Here is a 27,572-nt window from a genome sequence, read left to right on the forward strand (position 1 = left end):
TTCGTGCGAGTGATCAAAAGTGGGACGTGACGAAGAAAAACGGAAAAAGTGTATGTTTTGGGTGTCGCTACCACAGTTTGGGCGGCGATGCTTGTGTGTAGTGGCGGGAGGGGACGGGGGTGGTTGTCTGGAGAAGGTGGAGGGGGGTTGATTCAAGTGGGAGAAGGCAGAAGTACAATGTGAACAAACATCATATCGCTCACAACTTTCGAGTTGGGGAGTTGTAGTCTGGTTCCATGACGGGGGAAAGCGGGGTTGGGTGACCTGGGAGGGGGTATGTAGGGTGAACGAGCCGCGGAGAGGGGGAGTAGGGAGGGGTGGCCGAGTGAACAGACTATTTACCAGGACGCTGCCTTCCCTTGGCGAGTCTTAAGATTTAGGAAAGATGAAAAATTACCATATCTCTAATTAAATATAGGCAATTTCCATAATTTCTCTTCATATAATTTATGACAATCGTCATCATTATCCATAAAAATTACTCTTAAGCCAAAAGTACATGTTTCAGAGAGAATATTTTTATTCAGGACGCAAGGACTTTGGCAGCCACTCTTCGTCCACCCGCGAACATTTGACGCGCCAAATTATAGACGGAAATGGAATTTTGCGGAATATCTATTCGCGCGTCACCAACAGCCATACTTGCATAAGTTTCAGTATTCCAACTGTTCTAAAAACATGGAATCAATATCTATTATATCACGAATAAACATAAATAGGTGAAAAATAAGTATTCGTAACTCAGTTAATTCTATCATCATGATCATTAGTTAATTACATGGTGTATGGAAATCATAAAAGTTATACTGCCATTCTATATGTCTGCGGTATCTTTAAGTAAAATTTAAATGTATGGCATATGTATATAATAAGAGAAAACACATGTTGCACGTTAAAATCTGTAGCTCGCTTTGTCTACCACCAGGGATACAGAATATGACGTCACAAAATTTACGGTCCGATTGGCTTAAACTCTAAAGTATTAATCAAGAACTTTAAAAAATATAATTACACACCTTGAATCATTATAAAAATACTAGTAAGATGTGTTAACATATATACAAAAGTATGCAATTTTTTTAATGTTTCTAATGTTCACTAGTACTTGTGAAAATATGAAATAGATACTTCCCGAGACTCGTTAGCAACAATGTTGGAACGCGTCTAAGGCAAGTGAGAAAATGGCGAATTGTCAGGCGAGTCTTACATGCTGACTGTAATAAGAAGTGTAATGAAAAGTTGTGAATTTAGAACACAGTGTGACTTGATTTGGTACTAAATGTAAAATTAGTGAATGAGTCAAGATGGCCAACAACATGTATCGAGTAGGAGGTAAGTGTGTGCGAAAATTTTTGTTGTTTGTGGCGGTTGTGAGGTCGTGTTGACGCGTACACCGGTCAATCCAGAAATCATAGAAATCTTAAATTACCCGCTAACACTCTCTGAAGATTAATTTCAGCCTTACTTTGGTATTTTGTTCTGCTAGTGATCGGCGATTGTCTAGTTAATGATGATAGGTCCAGTAGAGAGTATGTAGAGTTGATGTAAACAAATATGGAAATGAGTGACAGACTAGTAGGATTGGTGAGTGGAACACCACATTGCATGGTGCTTTGCCGAATGCATGGTGGGACTTGCGGTTCCAAACCACCCGCACAATGTTTGAGGGCGTGATGGGAGGGGAGCTTATCAATGACATTGCATGCTGGAATGATGTTTTACCCTGTTGATATGTAATATGTAATGGTATGTGTGAACGAATTAACCTCGGGGGGTTGTGTGAAATTCTCATATTTTAGTCATTATGGTTAGAGGAGTGATTGTGCAGCACTGCAGGCCTAAAAGTGCCAATTGGGTAGAATGTGTGTTGTTTTGGAAACAAGCCCACGTGAGAGACGGATGTGCAACAGCCTGAGTGGTGGTTGTGTATTTGGTTGGTAACCCTAGGGAGCTTGTACTGGTGAAAAGTGGAGATATTTTGCATTGTATGTGGTTTTAGTCAATGCAGTTTAATTGTATAATGATATATAGTTATTGTATAAATGCTTCATATGTAGGATGATTAACTAGGAAATTTGCTTAGCCTTGTTACCTTATATTTATCTTTTTTATAATGTATGTGTCAAGTGAGGGGGATGGTCAACAGAAGGATAGGTTCTTCAGTTATATATATATATATATATATATATATATATATATATATATATATATATATATATATTTAAGTAGGAAAGTAATCATTGGGATGATTAACTTCGTATCATTTACATTTGGATAATTTGGCATATATGGATGTGAATCTCCAGTATTTTCAAAGTTAATTTGAAAGTGCTCATGATTTGGAAGGATTTTGTTTTGACAAGAAAAAAAATCTGAAAATAATGAGGTGAAAATGTATGAAATATATCAGAACTTTTCAAATTCTACCAAAAATGTAAGAAGAAATTGAAATTTGCATACATCTACAACCTTTTCATATCCGATTGAAAGGACAAGCGTGCATGCTATGTTCTGTTCTCATGTTGAATTCGAAGGTTGTTTACCTTGGTCAAGATTGTTGGAGGAATCTTTGGCAGGCTCCAAGTACCGATGGATTTCACCTGCTGACATTCGTATTACCGGGGGATTCAGTTTCACCGCTTCACCTTGGGAACCCATCTAACTGATGCTTGAAATTTCTGCAGAGTTTAGTATTCCACTAATCTCAAAGAATTAGTCTCCAGCTCATCTTGACACAATCCACAATACAATTGTACTCTCAGTGATCTGAGAAAGTTGAAAGTTTTGGATTAGTTTCAGTCTGGTTATCTGCGTGTATCGTCTGTCATGCTGATTTTCTTGGTAAAATATCTGGATGGATTCCTGTATCAGTCAACTTGTTTGGAGATTGCATTTGAGACTAGTAGTTTAATCTTTCTTGTATTAGTGTTTTCGGGAGAGTTGTCATAAATTTGTTACATCAGGTTTTGAATGTTACCAGGATCCCACTGGCTTGATAGACTGTCTTAGTAATCTTTATTTAAGAGAAAGTCTTAACCACTTTAATCTTTCAGAGCAACTATATTCTTTTAAGTTTTCATTTAAACATCATTGAAGTACCACATCCATTTCGTAAACCAAAATATCGCACACCATAAATGCAGGCATTTGTTCAGCCTTGGTTAAACCAAAGTATTGTGGTTTGTGTAATTTTTTAGAGGTGCACAACTAAGGTGTTTTTCCATCATGTGTGGTTATTCCTTGATTTTTTTTTTTTTTTTTTTTCCGTCCCTCACTCAAATCTGACCATCAAATTTGTTGGAAACCACTGTTCTGCCCTTACCCCTTCATGCATGATTTTCAGGTGGGGAAGCACAAATCAGTGGTGAAATTATGAAATTGAAAATGCTAGGAGAAACTATAACCTAACCTAACAAAACATCCAACCTAACCTTATGTAACCTAACCAAACCTTACCTCCAATGGGGTATGCATTTCCCAATCATAGTGGGCAAAGCCCTCCCCAGACCCCTGTCTTTATTGCGATTATGATTGATATTTTGTTTTAAGTGCTACTGTACTTGTCAGGAAGACCACTTTTGGCCCCCCCCCCAACAAAATTATTATTTTTTATCGTTTAGTTGTGCACTTTTGAAACAATACTGTAGTTTGATTCTTCAGTTTTATTGTTGTCATGACCCAGCCTGATAGATGAAAACGTCATATTTGTACATTTGTTACCGCTTTGTGCTTTTTGAAGTCATAGCAAGCTTATGACGAGTCATGAGTATGTTCACTTTGGTTCTACATGGTATCCTACCCACATATATCATGATAAGAGGAAGCTACATTGCTGATGTGCCGATCCAATAATTTTTGTAGCTATTTTGAGTAACTAATTGCAGACATTTAGAATTGACTAGAGAGTAATATTCAGATGATAACCGATACCATGTTAATAGGAATACTTGTACAGAAGGTTGTCCAAGTGATGTTCAGGAGTATGCTTGAAAGAACTAATACACTGCATCAGCGGATAAAGAATCCCACTAGAAAAAATAATGGCTGCGTCTAACATTGAGCTCAAACAGACTGTGGCTGTTTTACCATCATCGCCCCCTCTGTTATCCAATATTGGTTGAAGAAGTAACTTTTCCTACAAGACTGAACTGTAGTGAAAAATCTTTCAGTAATGTGAATGGCATTTGGTGCAAGATCCAGATAAATTACATAGTATTGGTATTAACCCTACTTATATTTTACCAAAAATTGTGCCATGATCTTGTCGAAACCTTAAAAAATAACTATGACCCAGACTGTAGTGAACATCTTAGCAAAAAGGAGTGTACGCCTGATGGCACAGCTGTGAATTTCATAAAACAAGGGCTTAACTGACATTACAAGATGTGTACCTAAATGTTGCAATCAGGAGCAAGTTTTGAATGGGTAATTGAAACAACCAGTTTTTCAAGTTTTGAAAAATAGTATTAACACTGAAAGGGTCAGGAGTGCAGGTCAAATATAGAAAACCTACTTCAGTTGCACACTACAGAGCCACAGTTGGTCACTAGGTGATGAATGGCAAGACCCTGAGCCACAGGCCTAGTTTGCACCATCCAGTATCGTATTGTTTCCACCATTTTCCTGTTCACAAATGAATGCTTGGATTCTTAATCCATAAACCTACTTATGCATAATTGAGATCATGGAGTTAATATAGTAAAATCCCATGGTCCTCAAAAGATTTTTCTAAAGCCAAGTTTGTGCAGTCTCTGTTGTGGGCAGTTTATATTGTTTGTTAATATTGTAGATATTTAGAAAGTTGGGCAGGCATGAGCTCTATCAGAAAGTAAGTGGAGAGCTTTCTCCAAGTTTTTGACTGGAATGTTTCATGATCCTCATGAAAATTTATTTGTGCACATGGCGATAATTACTGAATGATAATGTGCAGGGATTTTGTTTCATCCTTGTGAATCTATAGAAACTATTGTCTTCGTAGTTTAGATGGATATGTCCGTTCTTAAGCATGTCTGCCAGAATACTTAAACATGAATCCGTAATTGTAAACTCATGGGTGACTTGATACAGGTGATTTTAAGGGAATTGACATCAAATGTGGTGAAATTTTAGATCACATGAAGAATCATCGCCCCAGACTTTGACAGGCTGACAATTCTTCATGTGAGCTATCCTAGGGTGACAATTCTTCATGTGGGCAATCCTGGGTTTACGAATCTTCTGTTATATAAGTTGATGAGAGCAAGCATAACCCTCATTCAACCTAACATATCCTAACCTAATCTTTATTCCGATGTTGATATTCAGCATACTGGGGTGACACTTCTTCAAGTGGGATCTTATGGGGTGATGACTCTTCATGTGGGCATTCTGGGGTGATAATTTTTCATGTGACCCGAAATTTTCACTGAATATGAATTAAACAAGAAATAACAATCAAGCTGTCAAGTTGTAAACTCAATTTGGAAGTGGGTAGAAACAACTTCGCCAACCATGTAATCAATGAATGGAATAAACTTCCTGCAGAGGCAGTACAATGTAGTATGGTTTAAAGTTTTAAGATTAAATTAGGGAAACACATAAGCAATGTGCTGTAATGCCTGCCAATTGTTTGATTCACTTCTTTATTAATTTCTTCATTTAACTATCTGTTCTTAGCATTCGGCTCTTTCTTTGTAATCCTTTGTAATTGTCAACAATAAAAAATCACCATACCATCTGGACATGGTTCTGGGCAGTTGACAATTGCAAGGGCACTATTTCAGTATTGCCTTAACAACTTTGGTATAATGACACCTATGTACGCATCATGAGGCGGGAAGTGGGTACACAAAGATGCTGGCGTTTGTGTCATGATTATACATTTTCTTTGTAGTTGAACATGAGTTACCCGGATTATGTGAACTGGTTTGATCATGTTTTCTGTGTTTATTATTACTCGGTAAAATAGAATGATTAATACAGGAGTGACTATATTTTATAATGCTAGTAGTGTGATGCATCATTCATATGGGAGCCGATGCTGTGCATTAGATTTTGACTCATACTGAAGTGGTTAACCTCTTCACTCCGGGGCACATCGCACGTCTGGCAGCATTAGCTGCCCGACGTGTGATGTTGCGTCATAATAATCGCATTATAAAAAATAAATTAGGTGCTCAATCGATCGTTCTCTTTCACCCATGAATTTTGATAGCCATAGAAAAAATGATGAAGCCAGTTTAGAGAGAATGGAGGCTATGTAGGTAAGACTACAATAAATATAATCAAGACGCTGACATCGGCATCATCGTGTACCCACTTGCTCCTCATGACGCCTATGTAGGCGTCACCGTATGGAAGTGGTTAAGGAACTTAAAATTTATTTTCACTATACCTAAGCAATATAGAAGAAAGTTTTGTGGTATTCAACAAGTTTCTCACAGTGTGATTAAACTTTAATACTGCTTTATAGCAATTCATATATCTTGTATGGGTCATATGACTTGTCATATTATTGTTCAGAAGCTGATTAAGGATGGCGTACCACTTCAGAAGGGTAAAAAAAATGAAAAATTACAAAAAATTGTGAAAATAAGCACAAAAATAGCTTGATATGGTGGCAACACCCCAGCGAAGTTTTGGAGATATTGCGCAATTTTTACTATGTTTTTGGGCAAAGAAATGTGAAATACCTCTTTTGTTTACATTATGACGTCACATACACGTGTTCATGATATAACAATATAATCTACGAAAGTATCAATAATAATTTGTTTGTAACATCGTGTGATGTTCTGGAGACTTCTGGCATGTTCTCCATTACCAGTGATAGCGAAAATGAGCATGGCAGTGTGTTGTACAAGTGTGTGGAGAGAAAGTTACACTTCACCACTGATGGATTATTCTCTTTTATCATGTGATCTTGTATGCAATGTAACTGCAGTCATGCCTAAACCATCCAAGAAGGTACTAAGAAGATGAGAGTTGCTGGAACTTAGAAGAGGAGATATGGCAAAGGCCAATAAAGGGCGGAGAAGTAAGCTGGCAACCACAAGCGTTGATAGAGGCGAGTCGCCTTAGCCACATGATCTGCTACGCACGCCATGTTTAAAATCCACGCCTACCACACCACAGCCTGCTGACGGTGTTGATATCGCTGCACCGTCCACAGCAAGTACTATGAGGCCTGTCCTCCAGAGAATGGACAGAAAGAGGGAACTGTTTCGACCTTCTGTATTCAGACGCAAGCACCTGAAGCAGACAGATGAGCAACATTATACCCGGTGCATTCTAAAAGGCCTTTACCATCATGTTTTATGACCAGAAACACTGCAGAGAGTGGAGAAGAGGCCCATTGCTGGTGATTAGAAAATCCCACTTGATGACGCAATGTTTTGGAGGCCCCAGCTGTGAGGTTGGCTCAACCGGTAAAGGCCTATCATAACACTGAATGCAGTTCTTTGGACTCTGGCTCACACAATGAGCCAGCAGTTACACAGAGTAAACCTGGTGTAATATATTGGCACCATACATCACCATTTTATTGACACCCATATGCCTCTGGAGGTAATTCAATCCTTGTGCCAAGTTCAGGAGGCGATTTCTGAAAACAGTAATTTTTATACTAAAAAATGACAAAACTTCCTCCAGAGTTCATCAATCTTTCTGAAATTTTCCATGTTTCATTCAGTGTTTTTTCCACAAAATGACACAAATTTATCAGTATCTGATTATTCTAAATGAGGGCTCTGAATTTTTACCAGAAAAAAAGAAATCACGAAATATTGCCATAAACAAAAAAAATCAATTTACACAAATTACAAGGTAGACTTATAACTTTGTGTCATATTTCATCCCATACTATGTAGAGTTTGTACACAAAAATGGAGCTTTTAGTTTAGTGTAGTTACGGACTTTTGTTCATTTGAAAATAGGAAAATTTTCACTTTTTCATGAATATCGAAATTTATTACAGGTACAATTGTGTATGTAAAACAGTGAAACTTGGGGTGATTTATCACTGTGACAAGCACAATTTGTGGTAGAAAAATCAGCCTTCTATCATTAACTTGAATGTCTTATTATAAGTGGAAGTGCTACGCCGCCCTTATTGGTTTAGTGTAATAATAATTGTTGCCTTGAGTTTCACTTGCTGAAATTATCCTGTCCTTTAGTGATTAGCAAATGTCTTTGGTTTCATAGATCCTATTGGGAAGCATTAGATAGTTGAGTTGTGTTAGTATGAGAGTATTTCTCTGTCACATGCTCATAGTAGTAGGAAGAAAGCTGTTGCTTGTTGTCAGGTCTTGTGTATATCTACATTTGACTGCACCTCCAATGGAATGTAATAAAAAATCTACAGCAGCATGCTACTCAAATTCCATAATGACGTATCACCTACCGTACACAATACATCCACACAGAAACATGTGGCTAACTAAACTAGCCCTTCATAGATGACCACTAGATTTAATATTCTAACGACTATCCCGAGATATGAACCTCACAGAGAAAAATCCCACACCAGACAAGAACCACACTAGCACACCTGCACTGAAGACCCTTGCATTAATTCAGTATAAACACAGAATAGGCCTGGCCATAGATTTAAACTGCTCCAGAAGACAGAGCACCTCATTTTACAAGGGCTCACATTGAATATCCTCATACAACCACACTATATTTTCTCTTAGGTGACTTATGGTCCCAACTGGTGGCTACAGGTCTTTAGCAAGAGAGACCAGGGGCGATGGATTGATTTATTTATGTTGCTAGCCATGGGTTATATTTTCATCTGATTTTTAAAGTGAAAAGGCTCTAATATCTCATCTTTCAATTCCCCCCCCCTCCAATTTCTTACTGTTATCTGTTGTTGATATTTCATCTCATACCAGCAAATCCTCCCTGTGCATATATATTGAAAGATGTGATATACTAGAGCTTTTTGTCCATATATATTTGTGAGAAATGTAGTAACACATTTGTAAATCACAACTAACACCACAGTCGGATGAAAGAAAGTTGAGTAAACAAAACTATATTTCAATTGCTAACTGCAATCCTCTTCAGTAGTACAAAGTGGAAGGAGGCTCTTTCTTAAATAGCAACCTCTTACAAAGGAAGGGAACTGGGAAAAGAATAAATGTCACTACCCCAACCCTTATGGGACCTGAGGATGACATGAGGTTGGGTTGGGTGGAGGAAGCTTGTTAACAATTTGGTGATGAATAATGTATGTATATATATATATATATATATATATATATATATATATATATATATATATATTCACATTCAAGTATCATGTTTCCTCTTATCATATGTGGAAAATCTTAGTTTTTCAATCTTTCCTCGTATGTCTTATACTTAGAATCAGTTTGGTTGTTGCCTATTGTATTCAGTTTTCCTTGTATCTTTCTAAAATGTGGTGACCATACTGCTACTGCATATTCCAGTCGGGGACAAATCAGACTGAGTAACCTTCCATGTAATGAAATGCTACTTGTATATTTGCCATCAGATTAAAATTCTTGGCTGATTATTTCTTTGTACGACTTTTTGGCAGTGGATCGTCCCTGGTTAAGATTTCTAAATAATTTTCCTCCTTTGCTGTAGCAGTTCCCATTTTATATATTCTCACTGGTTGTCTTCGGCTTTGTCCAAGGTCTAAACTTCTACACTTCTTTGCATTTAAATTAATTTTCCACTCCTGAATCCATCCATAAACTTTACCTAGGTCCTAATGTAGCAGGTTGCTTTTGACTTCCTTTGATTTTGGCATCATCTGGAAATAAGTTTGCATAACTATTACATTCAACACATAAACAATAGATGCTAGTACTAAGCCCTGTGGTCCCCCACAGGTGACTCCTGTCCGGCCCAACTTTTCATCCCTCCCTACTGTTCTCATTTTCATTTGGTCTTTTAACAAAGTTGTTTTGCATTATCCATGCCAGAATTTATAAAAGCATTATCATAAGGAAGGGAATACGAATTTTATTGAGGCAAAAGCCAAATAATCATATATTAAGGGAACATTGGGCTAAGATGTAGCATTTTCCCATGTGCAATATTTATCATCTTTAAGACAGGGTAAGGGTGAAGGCGAGTCAGATTATATCAATTCCACAAACCCGTTTTTGCAGATGTGGAATTACAATTTTGATTATGATTGCAATAAACTTGCAAAATTGCAGATTTTCAAATGTTAAAATTCTTTCACTAACTGCAAACCATGCCATGGAGTCCACCTAATTATATAAAAAGTTTGGTTGTAAAAATGCCCTAATATATTGGATGATTTAAAATGTACGTTTTGAAAAGAACAGGTTGAATGGTGTCTTTTTATGCTAATTTACCAAGCGGACTGTGATATTTAATAAAATAATTTAGCTAATGTTTCAGTTTTTTGTAGTAAACATAGTCTACTTTAAGTAGTGTTCTTTTCATACCTTACCTTGGATACAGTAAGCATGGTGCTTTTGCTGTGTGCAGAGGAACAGCTTTTCAAGAGTTGTCTTGAATATCAAGTCAATTTCATAAGTAAGAAAGATAGTGTCTGTAATGTAATGGCAACCATATCAGAGCAGTTTATTTCTTATGTCATGGCAAATGTTTGCTTTTGAAAAGTTTAAAAAAATATTTCAGTTTTTAAGTAATTTCCATGGAAAGTTACTTTCAATAACTGCATTTGGCATAGCATTATAATACCAAACATTTGCAGCAGTTTATGATATCAGTCCTATGAAGTAATTACCTTTGAAGGTGCCATGATGTAACTGAGCATTTATTTGAAGTTATATGCTACAAATGAAAATAAAGAACCAATAGAAATTTACTTGTGGATATGCATATTGAACAAGTTCCCAATTTTACATGGTGTTCAGTGGAATACAACTTTTGCTGTTTAGCTGAATACAACAGGTGCAAACTCGGTAGAGATAAAAAGACAAAATTGTCAAATCTTATCTTTTGATAAGCCATATCAACAAAACTAAATTTAGAAATACATGTGACCAGTCTTACAGAATATATATGACACTGAATTTATATGGTGTGGTAGTAGTGGAAAGAGGGAGAATGAGGGAAGAGGGGAATGTCTGTTGAGGAAGGACGGGAGAGGACAGAAGACGGGTGAATGGAGAATGGTTGTATATTGATGATGATGTGATTGCATGAGGTGGAATGGGCGGGGGGATGGGGGGTGAGGTAGTATGTGTGAGCAAAATTTGACGCAACCCGAAGGGATTTCTCCCTGTCTTCTCCTTTTATGCAATGGGGGGACGGAGAGGGGGGGTCGCCGATTTAATGAAGCGGCCTTGCTGTGGATGTGCTGTGTCTTGTGACACTGTTTCTGACCCAGGGCAGTGGACAAGGTGCAGGGATGACCCGTCATCCAGGAGGTGCTAAGATAGGGAGGATGGAGGGGTGTGGAGTGTATTCAGGGATGGAATGGGTGGAAATGATTTTATGCCTTTTCCTTTTTTGCTACCTCCCTTGCAAGGGGGAAAAAGCCTCGGTATATGTATGTATGTAGTAGTGGAAAGAATGAGTGAAGAAAGATTAGTAAAAGAAGTGTGGAAGGCAGAGGTGGGAGGAGTGAATATGAGGGGGCATCCTAGGATGAGATGGATGGATGGGGTGAAAGTGGCATTACAAAAGAGAGGAACGTCTGTGGAGGAAGGACGGGAGAGAACAGAAGATAGGGGTGAATGGAGAGGGGTTGTGTATAGATGATGCTGTGATGCATGAGGGGGAGTGGGTGTGGGATGGAGGGGTGAGGAAGTATGTATGAGAAAAAAATTGACGCAGCCTGAAGGGATTTCTCCCCGTCTTCTTTTCTACATGAGGGGATGGAGAGGGGGGGTCGCTGAATTTATAAAGAGGCATTGCTGTGGATGTGCTGTCTTGTGACACTGCTTCTGACCCAGGGCAGTGGACAGGATGCAGGGATGACCCGTCATCAAAGGGGTGCCAAGATAGGATGGAGGGGAGTGGAGTGGGTGGGAGTGGTTTCTATGCCTTTTTCTTTTTGGCTACCCCCTGTGTAGGGGAAAAAAAGCCTTTGCTCTATGTATGTATGTATATGTGGATATATGTGTGTGTGTGTGTATATATATATATATGTATGTATGTATATATTATATATATACACACACACACACAAATATATATATATACAGAATAACCCCAAAACTATGGACTAAAGTGGGGAACTACTGGTCCATTAAAGCCGTTTGTCTGTAGATTCTGTGTATTGAATGTAATGTATATAAATAAAGGTTCATATTAATTACTGGCACCTGTCAATTCTGATGATATTCATAGTTTTTAGGTAATTTTGGCATAAATTGTGCTAAATTATATTGTATCTTAAGTTTTATAGCATTTTGCCCCTTCAATATCGAGATTCAAGATGTGATAAACCACTGATAATGTATAGCTCAACGTGAGCTTCAAGATCCCATGTTTGTTTTTGTTTACTATGGAAAATGAATAAATAGAAGTCTGAGAATTGACCTATCGTGAATGTTTTGGAGTAGGACTAGGACTGCATACATCGTCTTATCTGAGTATATTTTAATCTTGCCAAAAAAAAAAAAAAAAGAGCTAGAAGACAGTTCTGTTACTATGGTTAACTCCCATCATGGTCACTTTATAGTTAATATTGTACCATATCTTATCATGTCTGCAAGTTTGAAAGCATGTGGTCATGTCAATATTAAAATATTAAGATTTCCAATATGCTCTGGATATGTTGACCTTAGCGATGAGGCAGTTTGTGGCATCTCGAAGCTTGTCGAGCTCCAAGTTGTTGGTAGTGTATCACATCATATCTCGATATTGATGTGGCCAAATGCTTTAAAAATTACAGAAACAATGAACTATAGTACATGATATGGTGATATGGTTTAATGTCACAAACCCACCTTTACCAAAAGGCTAGGACGGTGCCCCTCACATAGTGCTTTGTACAGACGCTCCTCAACTTACGTTCCGAACGGCCGAACGTAAGTTGAAAATTAACGTAAGTTGTTACTGTACTATACATCGGTAAATTCTATTACCGTATCTTATAAAACACCCCTAAATCATTAATTAAACACACAACATTGTAAAATAATATAATTAATTTCAAATAGATTAAATTCAAGCAACATAAATTGAGATGGTGGAGGAGGAGGAGGCAAGGCATTTTCAGTTTGTCGTCTGTGCAATGTAAACAATGGACGCAGTGTCATGCGCAAGTATCGTTTGAACTACGGAGAGCGCGGTAAACTAAAAAATTCACTCAATTTTTTTTTTTTTTTTACAATTCTTTTTTTACCGTCAGTTCAAACGTAAAATCGAAAAAACGTAAAACGAATGAACGTAAGTAGAGGAGTGTCTGTATATAATTTATTTATGCTACTATTAACTAAAAACTGTATAATTGGGGTTGTCGCCAGTTGTCAGTAATTATTATGACAAGAAACACATAAAAATATAAATATGCCCTAAAGCTTAGTATAGAATTGTTGTTATTTAAAAAAATGTTCAGTAATGTACCCCTCAGTGCATATATGAGCTTGTGTGGCTGACAAAAACTGAAGCACTGAAAGCATCTGTTTCTGCTTCATCTCACTCCAGTGTTGTCGCATTTCCACAGTAATTTCATATTTTAGTTTAAATCTTTATTCTCCAGAATTTGTCCTAGTTATCAAAATCCCTTGCTTCAGGGAATGTCTATTGAGGAAGGGAGAAAATGAAAGATTGCAGTGAGTGGAGAATGGTTATGTATGGATGATGCTGTGATGCATGGAAGGGAGTGGGTAGGGGATAAGGTGTGAAGGAGTATGTATGAATAATGTTTTGATGCAACCTGATGGGATTTATCCCCATTTTCTCTTTTTCTGCATGAGGGGATAGAGGGGTAGGATTGCTGATTATAAAGCAGCCTTGCTGTTGATGTGCTGTGTCCTGCTACGTTGCTTCTGGCCCAGGGCAGTGGACGAGATGCAGGGATGACCTCATCCAGGAGGAGCCAAGAAAAGAGGGAGGGAGGGGTGGAACGGGAGTGGAATATGTGGGGATGAAAAAAGTGGGAGTGGATTAATGCCTTTGACTTTGGCTATCTGTTGGTATATGTATATTTTATATATATGTATTGAGACATTGGGACAATTATGAGAAAGGTGGAAGGAAACATGGGTCTTGATCCGATTAATTATCAAGTTTATTCTTGACTGGTTTTGCTTTACATTGTAAAGCAAAATATCTCTCTCTCTCTCTCTTTTTCTTTTTCTTTCTTTCCCCCCACCCATCTCCCCCATATTCATATTTTGTTAAAATCTTATTGTGGTACTGCACTAAATTATTTATATTCCTGATTTATCTGACAAGAAATAATGGTCTTAAACTGTTGGGAAATAGATTTTATTTGGAAGTGGATAGAAACAACTTCACCAACCATGTAGTTAATGAATGGAATAAACTTCCTTCAGAGGCAATGCAATGTAGTTCAGTTCAAAAGCTTTAAGATTCATTTAGATAAACACCTAAGCAAGATGCTGTAAGGACTGCCATATGTTTTATATTATTTGTTTTTTATTATTTATCTGATTATATTTTATTATTTGCTTGATTTTCATTTATTATTAGTTATATGTCAGTTTATTATTAGTTATATGTCAGTTTATTATTATTTACTACTTACCTGTTTGTCTATTATTTAACTACATGCATTTTTTATTGTATTATTTATATTATTATAATTTTTATTTACTTAATCATTTATCTATCATCATTATTATTATTTTATTTGTTTATTTCCTTTTTTCATCCAACCTAGTTATGGACCAAAAGGTCTCCTATCGGCATGCTCTGCCTCTGTAATCCTTTGTAATCTTTGAATTGGCATTTTGCAGTTGTACAGGTATATACCAACTAGACCATGGTGACCTTAGGGGATGAAGGAATCTTTGAATACAGGGGGTCCTTAGTTTACAACAGTCTCAACTTGTGCTATTTTGTGGCTGCATCTCTGGCAGTTCTTGTCCTAGTAGACCCCCCTTTGCTGCCACTGCTTTGTTTTTTAGTAATAATGATGATACCAGGGACTAGTTGGTGAGCACAGTGGAGGAATGATGATGATGTCATGTGGTGATATACCAAGCAAGGAATCACCATTTTGGATTGCTACTTATCACTCACTTTTTGGGAGGCGGGGTTGCGGCATTTAGTTCATCCCATCTCCACAAATTAGTCAGATGTGCCATCCAATGAGGAAGTATTACATTCAACATAGTGTCTGGCAGTCATTAAATATACTAATGTGAATGATCAGTGCAAGCATTTAGAAGTATGATTAATAAAAAAAAAAAATAAAGAATGCATATTGGGTCTTGAAATTCTATGACAGGTATTTGTATCATGTAAGAGGGACAGTGACTTATATTGGTTGATCTTTGCCAGTCTGGTAAAAAAATTAAAGATTGTGCATATTGGGTCTTTAAATTTTATAACAGATATTTGTATCATGTAAGAGGGACATTGACTGTATATAGGTTGATCATTGCCAGTTTGGCACAATGAGAACCTGAAGGATGTTGGATTAGTGGGGCACAGAGAGGAACCATCTATAAGAATATATAAAACAATACAAGTTGGATAATGATGGAAGAAGAATGGTGGTGAGGAATATATGCTGAAAGGTGCATAGTTGTGAATAAAGCCATTATGTTTGCTGTATGTGGTTGGATAATTGGAGCAGGTAACAGTCATATCAAGAAATTGGAGAGAAGTGTCGGAAATGTACCTGCTGCTACAAGGATGAGGCCCACACACTTTTGACTACACCCCTGGCACAAACATGTTGAACTGACACGTTAAATGAAACTCGAATATACTCTAGAATTGATGTACTATACTGGCATAGGGGTAAATTTACAGGAATTTATTGATTTGGCAAACTTGTGAGTCAAACTCGGCTGTCGCTACCATGTCTACTGAATGATTTTCCTCACATTACACAAAATAGTAAGGCATGATGCTGCTTGAATTATTGAAGCCACTCTTCACTCAGGCCTCACACATACAGTCTTAGTTCTTCGTGAAACACTCCATCATATCTCCAGATAGTTCATCACCTTTACACACAAACACACACCTCTTCATTCTCTCTTTGCTGATATTTAGAGGTGAATAGTTGTTTTACTCTCTCCATGATGCTCTTCATCTGGGAAAGATTCTTCCTCATTGGCTGTGCATGCATGGCACTCTGTGCCTACACATACAATACATACATGTTCACACACACACACACACACACACACACACACACACACACACACACACACACACACACACACACACACACACACACACGTATTTATACAAACACCATACAATAATTTAAGAACAAACTAGATGCTGAGAGATACAAAGACAGGGCACTATGAGCATAGCTCCTCTTCCCATATAATACAACTAGGTAATTACACACCAAGAAACATCAAAACAATACCCAAATACCCATACTACACACACATATTTTCTTCCTTCACAACCATTTAGAGTGAACTGCTTAAATGAGAAAGAATAGGAGAAGGAATATAAGAAGAAGCTGAGAGAGGAGTGAAGGATAGAGTGGAGTGCTCCTCCACTAGGAGTGGAGGAGGAATAGGGATGGTTCAAGGAGGGAGTCATAAGGTGTGCAAAGAGGGCAGGAGGAAATAGAAGACAGGGTAGTGAGTGGTGGGATGAGGAAGCAAAGAATGGTGTAGAAGAGAAGAAGCAGGCTTTCATAGATTGGCTACAAATTAAGATGAGGTAATCGTATGAGAAGTACAAAGTAAAGAGAAGACAAGTTAAACATAAGATAAAGGAAGCAAAGAGGAGAGCAGATGTGAAATGTAGTAAGAGTATGACAGAAAATTTGAAAGTAATAAAAAGATGTTTTGGAAAAATATAAAGAGGAGGAGGAGGCAAATCAAGTAGAGAAGAAAAAGTAAAAGGTGCAGATGGAGAGATTAGAATTGAAGAGAAGGCAGTGAGAGGAAGGTGGGCAAAGTATTTTAGGGAGTTGTTAAATGTGAAGGAGGATAGGGAAGGAAAGGTAGTTGCAATGGGAAGCGTTAAGAAAATGAGAGTTATGAGTGAGGAAAATGGAGGAGAAATATGGAAACATGAAATGAAAGCAGCTGTTAAGATGATGAGAGCAGGTAAGGCACCTGGGTTGGATTGGATGGATGCCATGCAGAATGTCTGAAGAAAGGAGGTACGGTTATGGTGGACTGGCTGGTGATGTTATTTAATGTTTGTTTAAGAGAGGGTAGAGTGCCAGAGGACTGGAGGAGTGCCTGTTGATGAAAGAGTATTAGAATGGTTTGGACACATGGAAAGAATGAGTGAAGAAATATTAGTAAAAGAGGTGTGGAAGGCAGAGGTGGAAGGAATGAATATGAGGGAGCATCCTAGGATGAGATGGATGGATGGATTAAAAGGGCCATTACAAAAGAGAGGAATGTCTGTTGAGGAAGGACGAGAGAGGACAGAAGATAGGGGTGAATGAAGAAGGGTTGTGTTTACTTGTGTATGGATGATGCTGTGATGCATTAAGGGGATTGGGTGGGGGATGGGGGTGAGGAAGTATGTATGAGAGATAATTTGATGCAGCCCAAAGGGGTTTAGGGGTTTCTCCCCATCTTCTCCTTTTGTGCATGAGGGGATGGAGCGGGGGGGGGGGCGAGGTCGCCAAATTAATGAAGCAGCCTTGCTGTGGATATGCTGTGTCTTGTGACACTGCTTCTGACCCAGGGCATCGGACAGGATGCAGGGATGACCCGTCATCCAGGAGGTGCCAAGATGAGAGGGAGGGAGGAGGGTGGAAGGGATTGGAATATGTAGGGGATGGAAAAGGTGGGAGTGGTTTCTATGCCCTTTTCTTTTCGGCTACCCCCTCCCGTGTAAAGGGGGGGGGAAGCTTTTGGTATATGTATGTATGTACAACCACTAGACACCAGCCTACTGAAGCATATTTATAATTGTATCACTAACTATTCCATCAGCAAATGGAAAAACAATACATTGCTGCATGCCAGACCCCCTGATATCCGTCCCTCTGAGTCCTCTCTCCCCTGAAAGGACAAGAGTCTACCTGGCCAGGCTGTGATGCAGCCACCATGCAGCCCTTCTAAGCTACTAGAAGAGATTGGGTGACATAATTGCAGACAACTGCCCAGGATGTAACCGTTCACCCTGTGCTATACAACACATTATGGAAGACTGCATTGTACACAATTATGCATGCCAACAGCACAATACACACTCTGAAAGCTTTGTACGAAACCCCCATTCAAGCTGTGGCATTCCTCAGGGAGACAAAGCTGCTCGGCCAGGCAGGCAAGGGAAAGACAATAGCAACATCTGTACAAACACGTGCATGCAGTGGTAGCGTTCACAACTGCTGCTACAGCAGTCTGAGTTAAAATCCTGCCCAGGGCTGAAATGAGCATATAAGAACATAAGAATGAAGGAGACTGCAAGAGACCATAAGGCCTACACTAGGCAGCTTTCCAACCTTAAAGTTGTCTAATAATTTCTTAAAACAACTGATAGTTTCAGCGCTTACTACATGGTTACTAAGTATGTTCCATTTGTTGACCACCCTATTAGTAAACCAGTTCTTGCCTAGTTTCTTCTTAAATCTAAATTTGTCCAGTTTAAACCCATTACTGCGAGTCCTGCCCTGTTGTTTTAATATAATGACCTTGTTTGCATCACCCTTGTTAAAGCCTTTGATCCACTAACACCTCTAAAAGATCACCCTGCACTCTGCGTCTTTCCAGTGTAAGTTAAGGTGCCTAAGCCTCTCTTCGTAAGGCAAATTTCCGAGTCCATGTATCATTTTGGTCATTCTTCTCTGTACTGATTCTAGTGAACTGATGTCCATTCTATAGGACGGAGACCAAAACTGTACCACATAGTCAAGGATTGGTCTAACTATTGCTAGATAGAGTTTGATAATTACCTCTGCACTTCTATTCGTTACCGTTCTAGCAATGAAACTAATGCTCTGTTAGCTTTATTTCTGGCACTAATGCACTGTTTCCTGGTTTTAAGGTCCGTTTGCCATTTCACCAACCATGTGAACAATTTGTGAAAATCATCCTGCAGAATCTCTGTGTCATCTTCTGACCTAATTTGTTGTCTGCAAACTTACTAACATCACTATTTATGCCATTGTCTTAAGTCATTTATGTACATAATGAACAACAAGGGACCCAAAACAGAGACCTGGGGGACCCCACTGGTAACATTGCCCCACTTAAATTTTATTCCATTTATGGTGACCCACTGTTTTCTCTTACTAATCCAAGCTCTAATCCATTCTAACACTTTTCCTCCTATGCCATGGGCTTTGATTTTATTTAGTAGTCTCTGATGTGGCACCTTGTCGAACGCTTTGCTAAAGTCAAGGTAAATAACATCATAATTATCATTGTTATCTGACACCTTATATACTTAAGTGTAAAAGGATAGAAGATTAGTCACACATGACTTATCCTTGGAGAAACCATGCTGTGTATCTCAAATTAAATTGTCTTTTGATGTGTTCTCTGAGTTTATTTACTATTATTGATTCAAGCATTTTGTGCCTCCAAGCAGTAGGCACAAAACCAGTGTCTACCGATTTATTAAATATTTCAATTAACTGGTTGCAGATTTCAAATTTACACTCCTTTAGCATTCTTGGAAAAAAAAATTCTGGACCCGGGGAATTTGTAGATTCAAGTCTTTCAATCTGCTTGACTATTTCTACTTTACTAATGCTTATATTAGATAGACTACTTTCTTCATCCCCACTGAAAATCGGATTGCAGTCAGGTACTTTATCTAACCTCTCATTAGTAAACACTGAGAGAAAATATGTTAAACTCCTCACTAATTATTTCCTCCGATTCTATCATGACATTTTCATTGTTTTTAATTGGTCCTATTCTTTCTTTATTGTTTTGTTCTATAGAGATGAAAGAAACCCTATGGGTTGGATCTTGCTTGACTGGCAACCTTAATTTCATAATTAGGTTTCGCTGTACGTGTATTTAACCTGCTTTGCCATTTTGTTATATCTTGATCTAAGGTGCGTTTCCCCGTTTTTTATTTATACGTATGACAGAAGCCTTTATAGGAAAAGTGAAGGGAGTTGTGAATCACATTCTTTCAATACACCCAAAAATTCTGCACTCACTGCCCAATACATGTGTTGAATGTATGCATTGTAAGAGCATTGAAAATGAGGGTGGCTCAAAACCTGGTGGACTTGTTTCACTTAAGATAGCTAAAGTTTGACAAGGTGGTGGACATATGTAATGGAGGCCCAAAATCTAGATTGAATGTACATACATACATACATATACCAAGGCTTTTCCCCCTTCCAAGGGAGGTAGCCAAAAAGGGAAAGGCATAAAAACACTCCCACCCATTTTGTCCCTAAATACACTCCACACCCCTCCCACCCTTCCTTTCATCTGAGCACCTCCTGGATGACGGGTCATCCCTGCACCCTGCCCACCGCCCTGGGTCAGAAGCAGTGTCGCAGGACACAGCACATCCACAGCAAGGCCGCTTCATTTAATCGGCGACCCCCCCTCTCCGTCCCCCCCTTGCATATAAGGAGAGGACGGGGAGAAATCCCTTCGGGCTGCATCAAAACTCACTCACACACACTACCCCACCCCCCACCCCCCGCCCATTTCTCCCCATGCAGTCACAACATCATCCATATACAACCATTCTCCACTCACCTCTGTCTTCCGTCCTCTCCCTTCCTTCCTCAACAGACACTCCCCTCTTCCCCAAAGCCCCCTTCACCCCATCCATCCACCTCATCCTAGGACGTCCCCTCATGTTCACTCCCTCCACATCTGCCTTCCATACCTCTTTTACTAGTCTTTCTTCACTCATTCTTTCCATGTGTCCAAACCATCCTAATATTCTTTCATCAACCCTCTCTCCCAAATCCTTTTTCACCCCTGTTCTCCTCCTCACCTCCTCATTTCTCACTCTATCTAGCCTAGTAACCCCCACCATACTTCTCAGACACCTCATCTCAAACACATTCAAACTCCTTCTCTCTTCTTCTCTTATGTTCCACGTACAGAATTCATTGGGTGAATCATCATGAAGTATTTTAAAGTTTTCTCCCAGCTCTTATGCCCCAATGGTTAGAGGACATGCTCTGCTAGCTGGTGGGAACTGGAAGACTCATCACAATATTGTACATGAAGACTGTCAATTAATCTGCAAGGATAGGGTCATTGTAAACTTGGTGAGATTGATCACTACAGCCATGCAGAGGTGTGTGTTGAAATAGTTGTTATATAAAGTGGGTTCATGTGGGAAAGACACTGGTGGCAGCATCAGTTGGGATTCAGTGGACAATTTTGCACAACACTAGAAAAATGCATCACAGCTTGAATGCAGCAGCCAAAATTACAAACAAGTATCTTGGGCAATCTCACATTTGAATTAAACTTATGCTTCTCAGAATAAGGAAGCAAAAGCATTTAAGCATCTCATATTATACCAGTGAGTCTCCTCTTGAATTATAAAGAGGAATTCCATGAAGCAGTGACCTTCAATCACAACCTCCCATCTCTGTCAGTGATAAAAGCAGAAATGCACACATGGAAGATGAAATGAGAGAACATCATAAGAACTGCCAGGTTCTGCTGCCATAAAGTAGATTTACAATTTCTAAAACATGCACTGTCTAATGTACATTTTTTTCATTCATCCTTGACACATGGAAGTGCAAAATGCTCAAAAATGACTCGGTTGAAGAACCTACCCTATTGCCACTGAGGGTCATGACCATGAACAACCTGCTGCTGAGGCACGGGGTCATGTGTGAAGATAAATAGAAAAGTGGATATGGATGGAGATTATTGAGTAAAGGAAGCAAGTAAATTATTGGGTGGAATGAAAATGTTCCAAGTAACAAGTCATACATGTACCAAGGGATTTTCCCCCTCACAAGGGAGGTAGCTAAAGTCAAAAGGCATAAACCCACTCCCATCCATTTACTGTACAGCATGTTTTTTTTTGTTTTTGTTTTTTTTCCATTGAAATAACAAGTAATTGGGGATTTTCTACATCAGATCAGTAAAACAAGATAAATGGTTTAAAAATGTTTATTTTGGCCAGAAATGGGTTTAACAGAGGTAACTCAAAAAGACTGTCCCAGTTGTGCCAACTTATGGGAGGGTTTGCTGTATAAATAAAATATGTACAGTGGCCGCGAAAAGTTTGGGCGCAAAATTATAGGCGCCCAAACTTTCCGTTAAACTCAAAACATGCGAAAAATACAACTTTCCGCCCAAACTTTTCGCTATTTTTCAATGCTAGCGTTTGTACCCGTATTTAGCCGAGACAATACGCACTACTTGGCAACTCTGTTTAGGCGCACTCGATGTCACGTGGAGTCAGTTTCTAAACATCTCTCACGGGTAGTAGTCTTTTTTTTTTGCGGTGGTCTCTGTTTTTGTGCCTTGATATCTCCGTAATGGGAAGTGGTAAAGAGCTGGAAAGAGACACAGTTGTTACAATCATAACCCTCTATAAGGAGGGTTATAAGTGTAAAGATATTGCTATTCGTGTGGGAATTGGAGTGCGTCAAGTGCAAAAGTGGACCAAGAAATTTCGAGACGGAGGAAGTGACATCATTCCTACTCCAAAGCATCGCTCTGGTCGGCCAAGGAAGATATCAAATCGTACTTCTGCGGTTATTAGGGGGCAGTTAGATAAAGATCCAACGCTCACAGCTCGAAAACTGAAAGAAAATAACCCTGCACTGCTGCATGATGTGTCTGTAAGATGTATTTCTGATCATTTAGCCAAAGATTTACAATACCGTAGTTGCTGTGCTAAAGTTCTTCCCCTCCTAAGTGCAAAAAACATACGTGATCGCATAGCATTTTGCAAGAAATATAAGGACTGGTCCTTAGAAGACTGGGAACGAGTATTGTGGAGTGATGAGTCAACGTTTGTGGTGTCGTCGAGCTGCAGGTCGAAGCGTGTGAGGCGCCCCAGGGGATCTGACCCTAATGACCCTCGCTATACAGCTAAAGTGGTGAAACATACTGCAAGTGTTATGGTGTGGGGATGCTTTGCATTTGGTGGAGTTGGCAATTTAGTGTTTCTTGCACAAAATGAGAGTGTAAATCAGCACACTTATTTCGAGTTATTGTGTGATAACCTGCCTGAAAGTTTTGAAAAGTGCTATGCTAGTTGGTTTATGCAGGACGGAGCTCCTGCTCACACAGCTCGGTCTGTTACCCAATGGTTAGAAGACTGTGGTGTTGATTACTTCAAAAAATGGCCTGGAAATTCTCCAGACCTAAATCCCATTGAGCACGTATGGCATATAATTAAAAAACAACTTCAAGATCGTGACATCTCCACTGTAGCTAAGCTAAAAACAGAAATACAGGATATTTGGGATAATATTATTCCTCAACACGTACAAAACCTGGCAATATGCATCCCGGCACGTTTGGAGAAGGTCATAAAGCTTAAAGGAAAATCGCTTGGTAAATAAGGTATGTAATAAGCCATTTATAGGTCTTTAAATGATTATTTAAATGTCACACGTGTTTACATTTGTGTCTCGTTAATTACGCGCCCAAACTTTTCGCGGCCACTGTAGGTGTGCAAAGTTTCGTAAGTGGACAAGGAGAGGTGACCATGTAAGTGAAATGGTCGGGGTAGACCAATTTCTGCTTTGGAGTTGCTGTTTCTTGCTGCATTACTTATGACAGGTGGGTAGAGGTCAGGAATAGCCTTTCATCCACAAGAAGTTAAGGAGAAAAGAAATGCCTCTTCCCCATACCAAGGTTCATTTTGGTATCCTCATTATAATGGATCTTGATATAATGGACAAAATATCTGAACGGACAAACCCTGGCTATGACGGATGAAAATCTGTTATAGGAAGGGATCCTTTGTTATGACAAATTTTCGAATAGAAAGATAGACCTGTCCCCATTCCCCATATTCATTATATTGAGGGTTTACTGTAATTTCTAATATCGGACAAACTGGGATATAATGGATCTGTCCGGTATTTCCATCAGATATAATGACAGACCCATCCCCATATCTGTTATATTGAGGGTTTACTGTATAGACAGTTTCATGTGAGATTTCCCATAATAGCCAGCATAGCACTACTATATGTAACAACTTCATAAAACATCATAGTAAGGTACTTTGTTTTAGGTCTATCAATGAGTCGACTTCTTATCTAATCTCATCAAGCGTTTATATGCAGCAGCATTTTCGAACCAATAACTGATAACCAATCAGTAGTTTCAGGACCTTGAAATGCTTCTTGTATATGTGATCATGATGAATTGCAAACCATGTGTTGCTTCTTTTGTGCAATTAATGTCCTTTAAGATATTGATTACAAAATTCAGGAAATCCCAATAAACGAAAGGATACATACCTTTAAAACACTTTCGTATATTTAAGCAAGAATGGCACTGTGGTCACTTATGGGGAAAACTTGGTTCTGTACAGTATGTATTTTCATAATTTTTCATGTTTCTTTTTGTGCCAATGAAGTAAATGCCTTTTATATAGAGAAAATTGGCCTTATCTTTTTCCTTTTCATAGTTCATATCTTTGTATATAGATTTCTGGTATAGCTTTGTTATGGCATATGTCTAAGATGCAGTCATCAAGCAGAAGAGAAAGGATATGTAATCTTAACCTTACCTAATACATAAGACAATACAGATTCTATTTTATTTCATTATTATATATATATATATATATATATATATTACATTAAAACAACATGTGTGAAAGTAAAAAGGTTATCACACAATCAGTCAAGCTGTCAGACATATATGTGAAAGTTGTTAGTTGGAAAAAATATATGTAGTGCCACATATCACATCCAACATGTACTTGTTTTTTGATCAATCAGTGTGTTGCTCCAGGTGTCTCATGCATGAGATCCACAGTGCAAAGTAACCAGCAACAGCCACCAGATTAGCCAATGAGTCAATCTAGGAAGAAATATTATTTTGCTGTCTGGGTATGGTTAGGTTGGGGTAGTGTAAAATGAAATGTCAGGTGTTTTCTCTGAGATGGTTGGTTGGGTGGATGTATTGTGTGGCACAGGTGAAAGAGGCAGTATGGCAGAGTAAATACCATTTGAGGATGAAGTGTTCATTGTACAATGTTTCACATGTTGGAGCTTTTGAAATACAGAGATGAAGAAAGGTTCTTATACATTATACTGCGAAGGTTCCTAGAAGGTTGTATGGCCAGGGCATCATACTGGTCTTTGAAAACCTTTTTCACAGTGAGAATTAAATTAATGAGCAGGGTTGCAGTGTTGATCATTCCCTTGCTCCATTCTGTAATATTTGATCTACAAGTAACTGCAGCTTTGAGGCACTTTCTTCTTATCCTTTTGGTTTCACATGATTAACTCAGCCGTATTCCAGTCCATTATGTGGTTGGTGTTATCCTGGTGTGTTCCTGACGAAGGTGGTAATGTTTTGAGTGTCATTGCGATATTCACAAATGCATTTTTTTTAGGTCACATGATATTTCACTGATGTAAGGCTTATTACATCCCATACACCAACCCTGATACCTTCCTCACTCTTTTCTTGAGGGATGTAGCAAGTCTTACATTGTGTAACCTAAAAACAGGCATTCATGAACGTAATGACATTTGAAACTGTATCACCCCTAGCACTTAACTCGCTGGAATAAAGCCAAGTGAATCCAACAGGTTAAGAAGGAAGTGCCCGGAAACTGTGGTTATTTCAGGGTTAAATATTATTGAACAAAATAAAGGGATGAGCAGCATTGTATCCCCAGCAATTAATTTAATTGCTCATGTTCAAAATATTTTTGCAAGACCATTCATGGGTTGCCACAGTCATGTGACTTTGCAGAACTTTTCCTGAGTCCCTTCATGTAGGGTTTTATGTGGTCAGAGTTTGTATTCTTTGTCTCTTTAGGTACTTGGAAAGGCTCCAGTGAGCAAAATGTACAATGTAAGGCTTAAACCTCAAAATGAATATATTCTCAAAAATCTTGGCAGTTACCATCTTCAAACATGGGATAGGTTGTTTTAGATATTTGAGTAGTAGTTTTCTGTTCTCTTTCTGCTCCCTCTCTCTCTTTTTTCTCTCTTTTCTCTCTCCACTCCCTCTCCTTTCCCTCCAATCTTTTAGTGTGAGTGTGTGTTGATGTACACATACACACCCATTCCTCATTTTAGCAGACAAAAGGAGGGTATCGGTCCAATAGATATAATATCAACATTTTTACTGTAATTTTAAAACGGACTTGCCAAGGACTATGCTGTGAATGGATAATGGAGGGGAAATTTGGGACTTGGAAATTATTTTGAGTGCCAGATTTTATCTGTTGGCTCTGAAATGTGCTAAAGTGGGGCTATGTACACATATACATATGGCCCAAAGGTGCAGTGGTAATGCTCGCAAACATTATTTCAATGTTCCAAGTTTGAATCCTACCTAGGGCTGAAATAATTTCAGTATTGCTGTGCTGCAAGTTGTAACTTGCAACTCTTATGGGCAAGGAGATGGGTGTGGGGGTTGTAAGGTCATAGCATTACCCATAGATCAGTCATCTATTAGCTCTGAGCTCTCATCTGGGAGGGTAATAGCCATCTATCTAAGACCATGGTGAATCACACGCACACATGCAAACATAGCATACATTGGCAGTCGACCAATATGGTTCATGATCAAAGATGGGTTACATGATTAGTATATTTTAAGTGGTGCATGTTAAATGAGAGTAGTAGAAAGCGATAAAAGATATTTACTAATTGCAAGGGAGGTAAAAGTTGAACTTTCCAAGGTTACCTCAGATGGAAGTGAATTGGTTGTTAACGGCAGCCCTGAACAGTTGTATGATCGAGCCAAGGAATTTCGACCAGCCAAAAAGGAGAATGGAACTCGATATTCTAAAGAAAAGGAAAAGGTAGTAGAGGATATGAAGAAAACCAGAAATAACATGAAAGTGCTTATGCGACAAGGGTTTGACCAAATGACAGAAATTAGTTAATTAAAAGTAAATTGAGATAGATGGTATTGAAGGAATCATGTTAAATAGAACTCAAGTTAAAATGTGAATTTAAAGATTTAAAAGAAGAGAAAATTAAGTTTGAGGGCAGTGTGAAACAAATAGATTACTAAAGAAAATTTAATTATCATTACTTTAGGACAGACATAGTGGTAAAAATTACAAGAGGAAGAAGTATGGAAAGTATGAAAATTTGTGGAATGACAAAGAAGAAAGGGAAGGTGTGGATATGAAGGTAATAGTTATTTAAAAGTAGAGAAACATTGATGAGAAGTGGTAGAAAAATGAAAATGTAGTGGTACAATAGAAAGAGAAATATTTACCAGTAACAAAAGGACAGTAAATAAAATGGCTAACAAAATAGTACAAATAATATAGGGCAATGAGTAAGACATGCAAGAAGAGATGGAGATTTTTTAGATCATGTAAATATATGCGAGGTGCAAGACCAGTGAAAATATATGTAGCCC

General features: G+C 38.4%; 1 protein-coding gene across 15 annotated transcripts in view; it reads left to right on the forward strand.

Annotated features, from left to right (window-relative positions):
• The first annotated feature begins 1,154 nt into the window (after positions 1 to 1,154).
• MTA1-like (metastasis associated 1-like) overlaps positions 1,155 to 27,572 on the forward strand; it is a 302,424-nt gene continuing 276,006 nt past the window's right edge. For 13 of the 15 annotated variants that reach the window (XM_076192744.1, XM_076192742.1, XM_076192745.1 and 10 more), the window contains exon 1: positions 1,155 to 1,332. In XM_076192744.1, coding sequence (XP_076048859.1) covers positions 1,305 to 1,332 — 28 coding nt within the window. In that variant the 5' untranslated portion in view covers positions 1,155 to 1,304. Of the gene's footprint in view, positions 1,333 to 1,450; positions 1,470 to 1,563; positions 1,585 to 27,572 lie in introns of those variants that run through there. The other 2 variants (XM_076192739.1, XM_076192738.1) reach the window with 2 other exon arrangements.

The sequence above is a fragment of the Oratosquilla oratoria genome, chromosome 11, assembly GCF_046742065.1.
Source record: "Oratosquilla oratoria isolate Oo_2021 chromosome 11, ASM4674206v1, whole genome shotgun sequence".
Taxonomy (NCBI): domain Eukaryota; kingdom Metazoa; phylum Arthropoda; class Malacostraca; order Stomatopoda; family Squillidae; genus Oratosquilla; species Oratosquilla oratoria.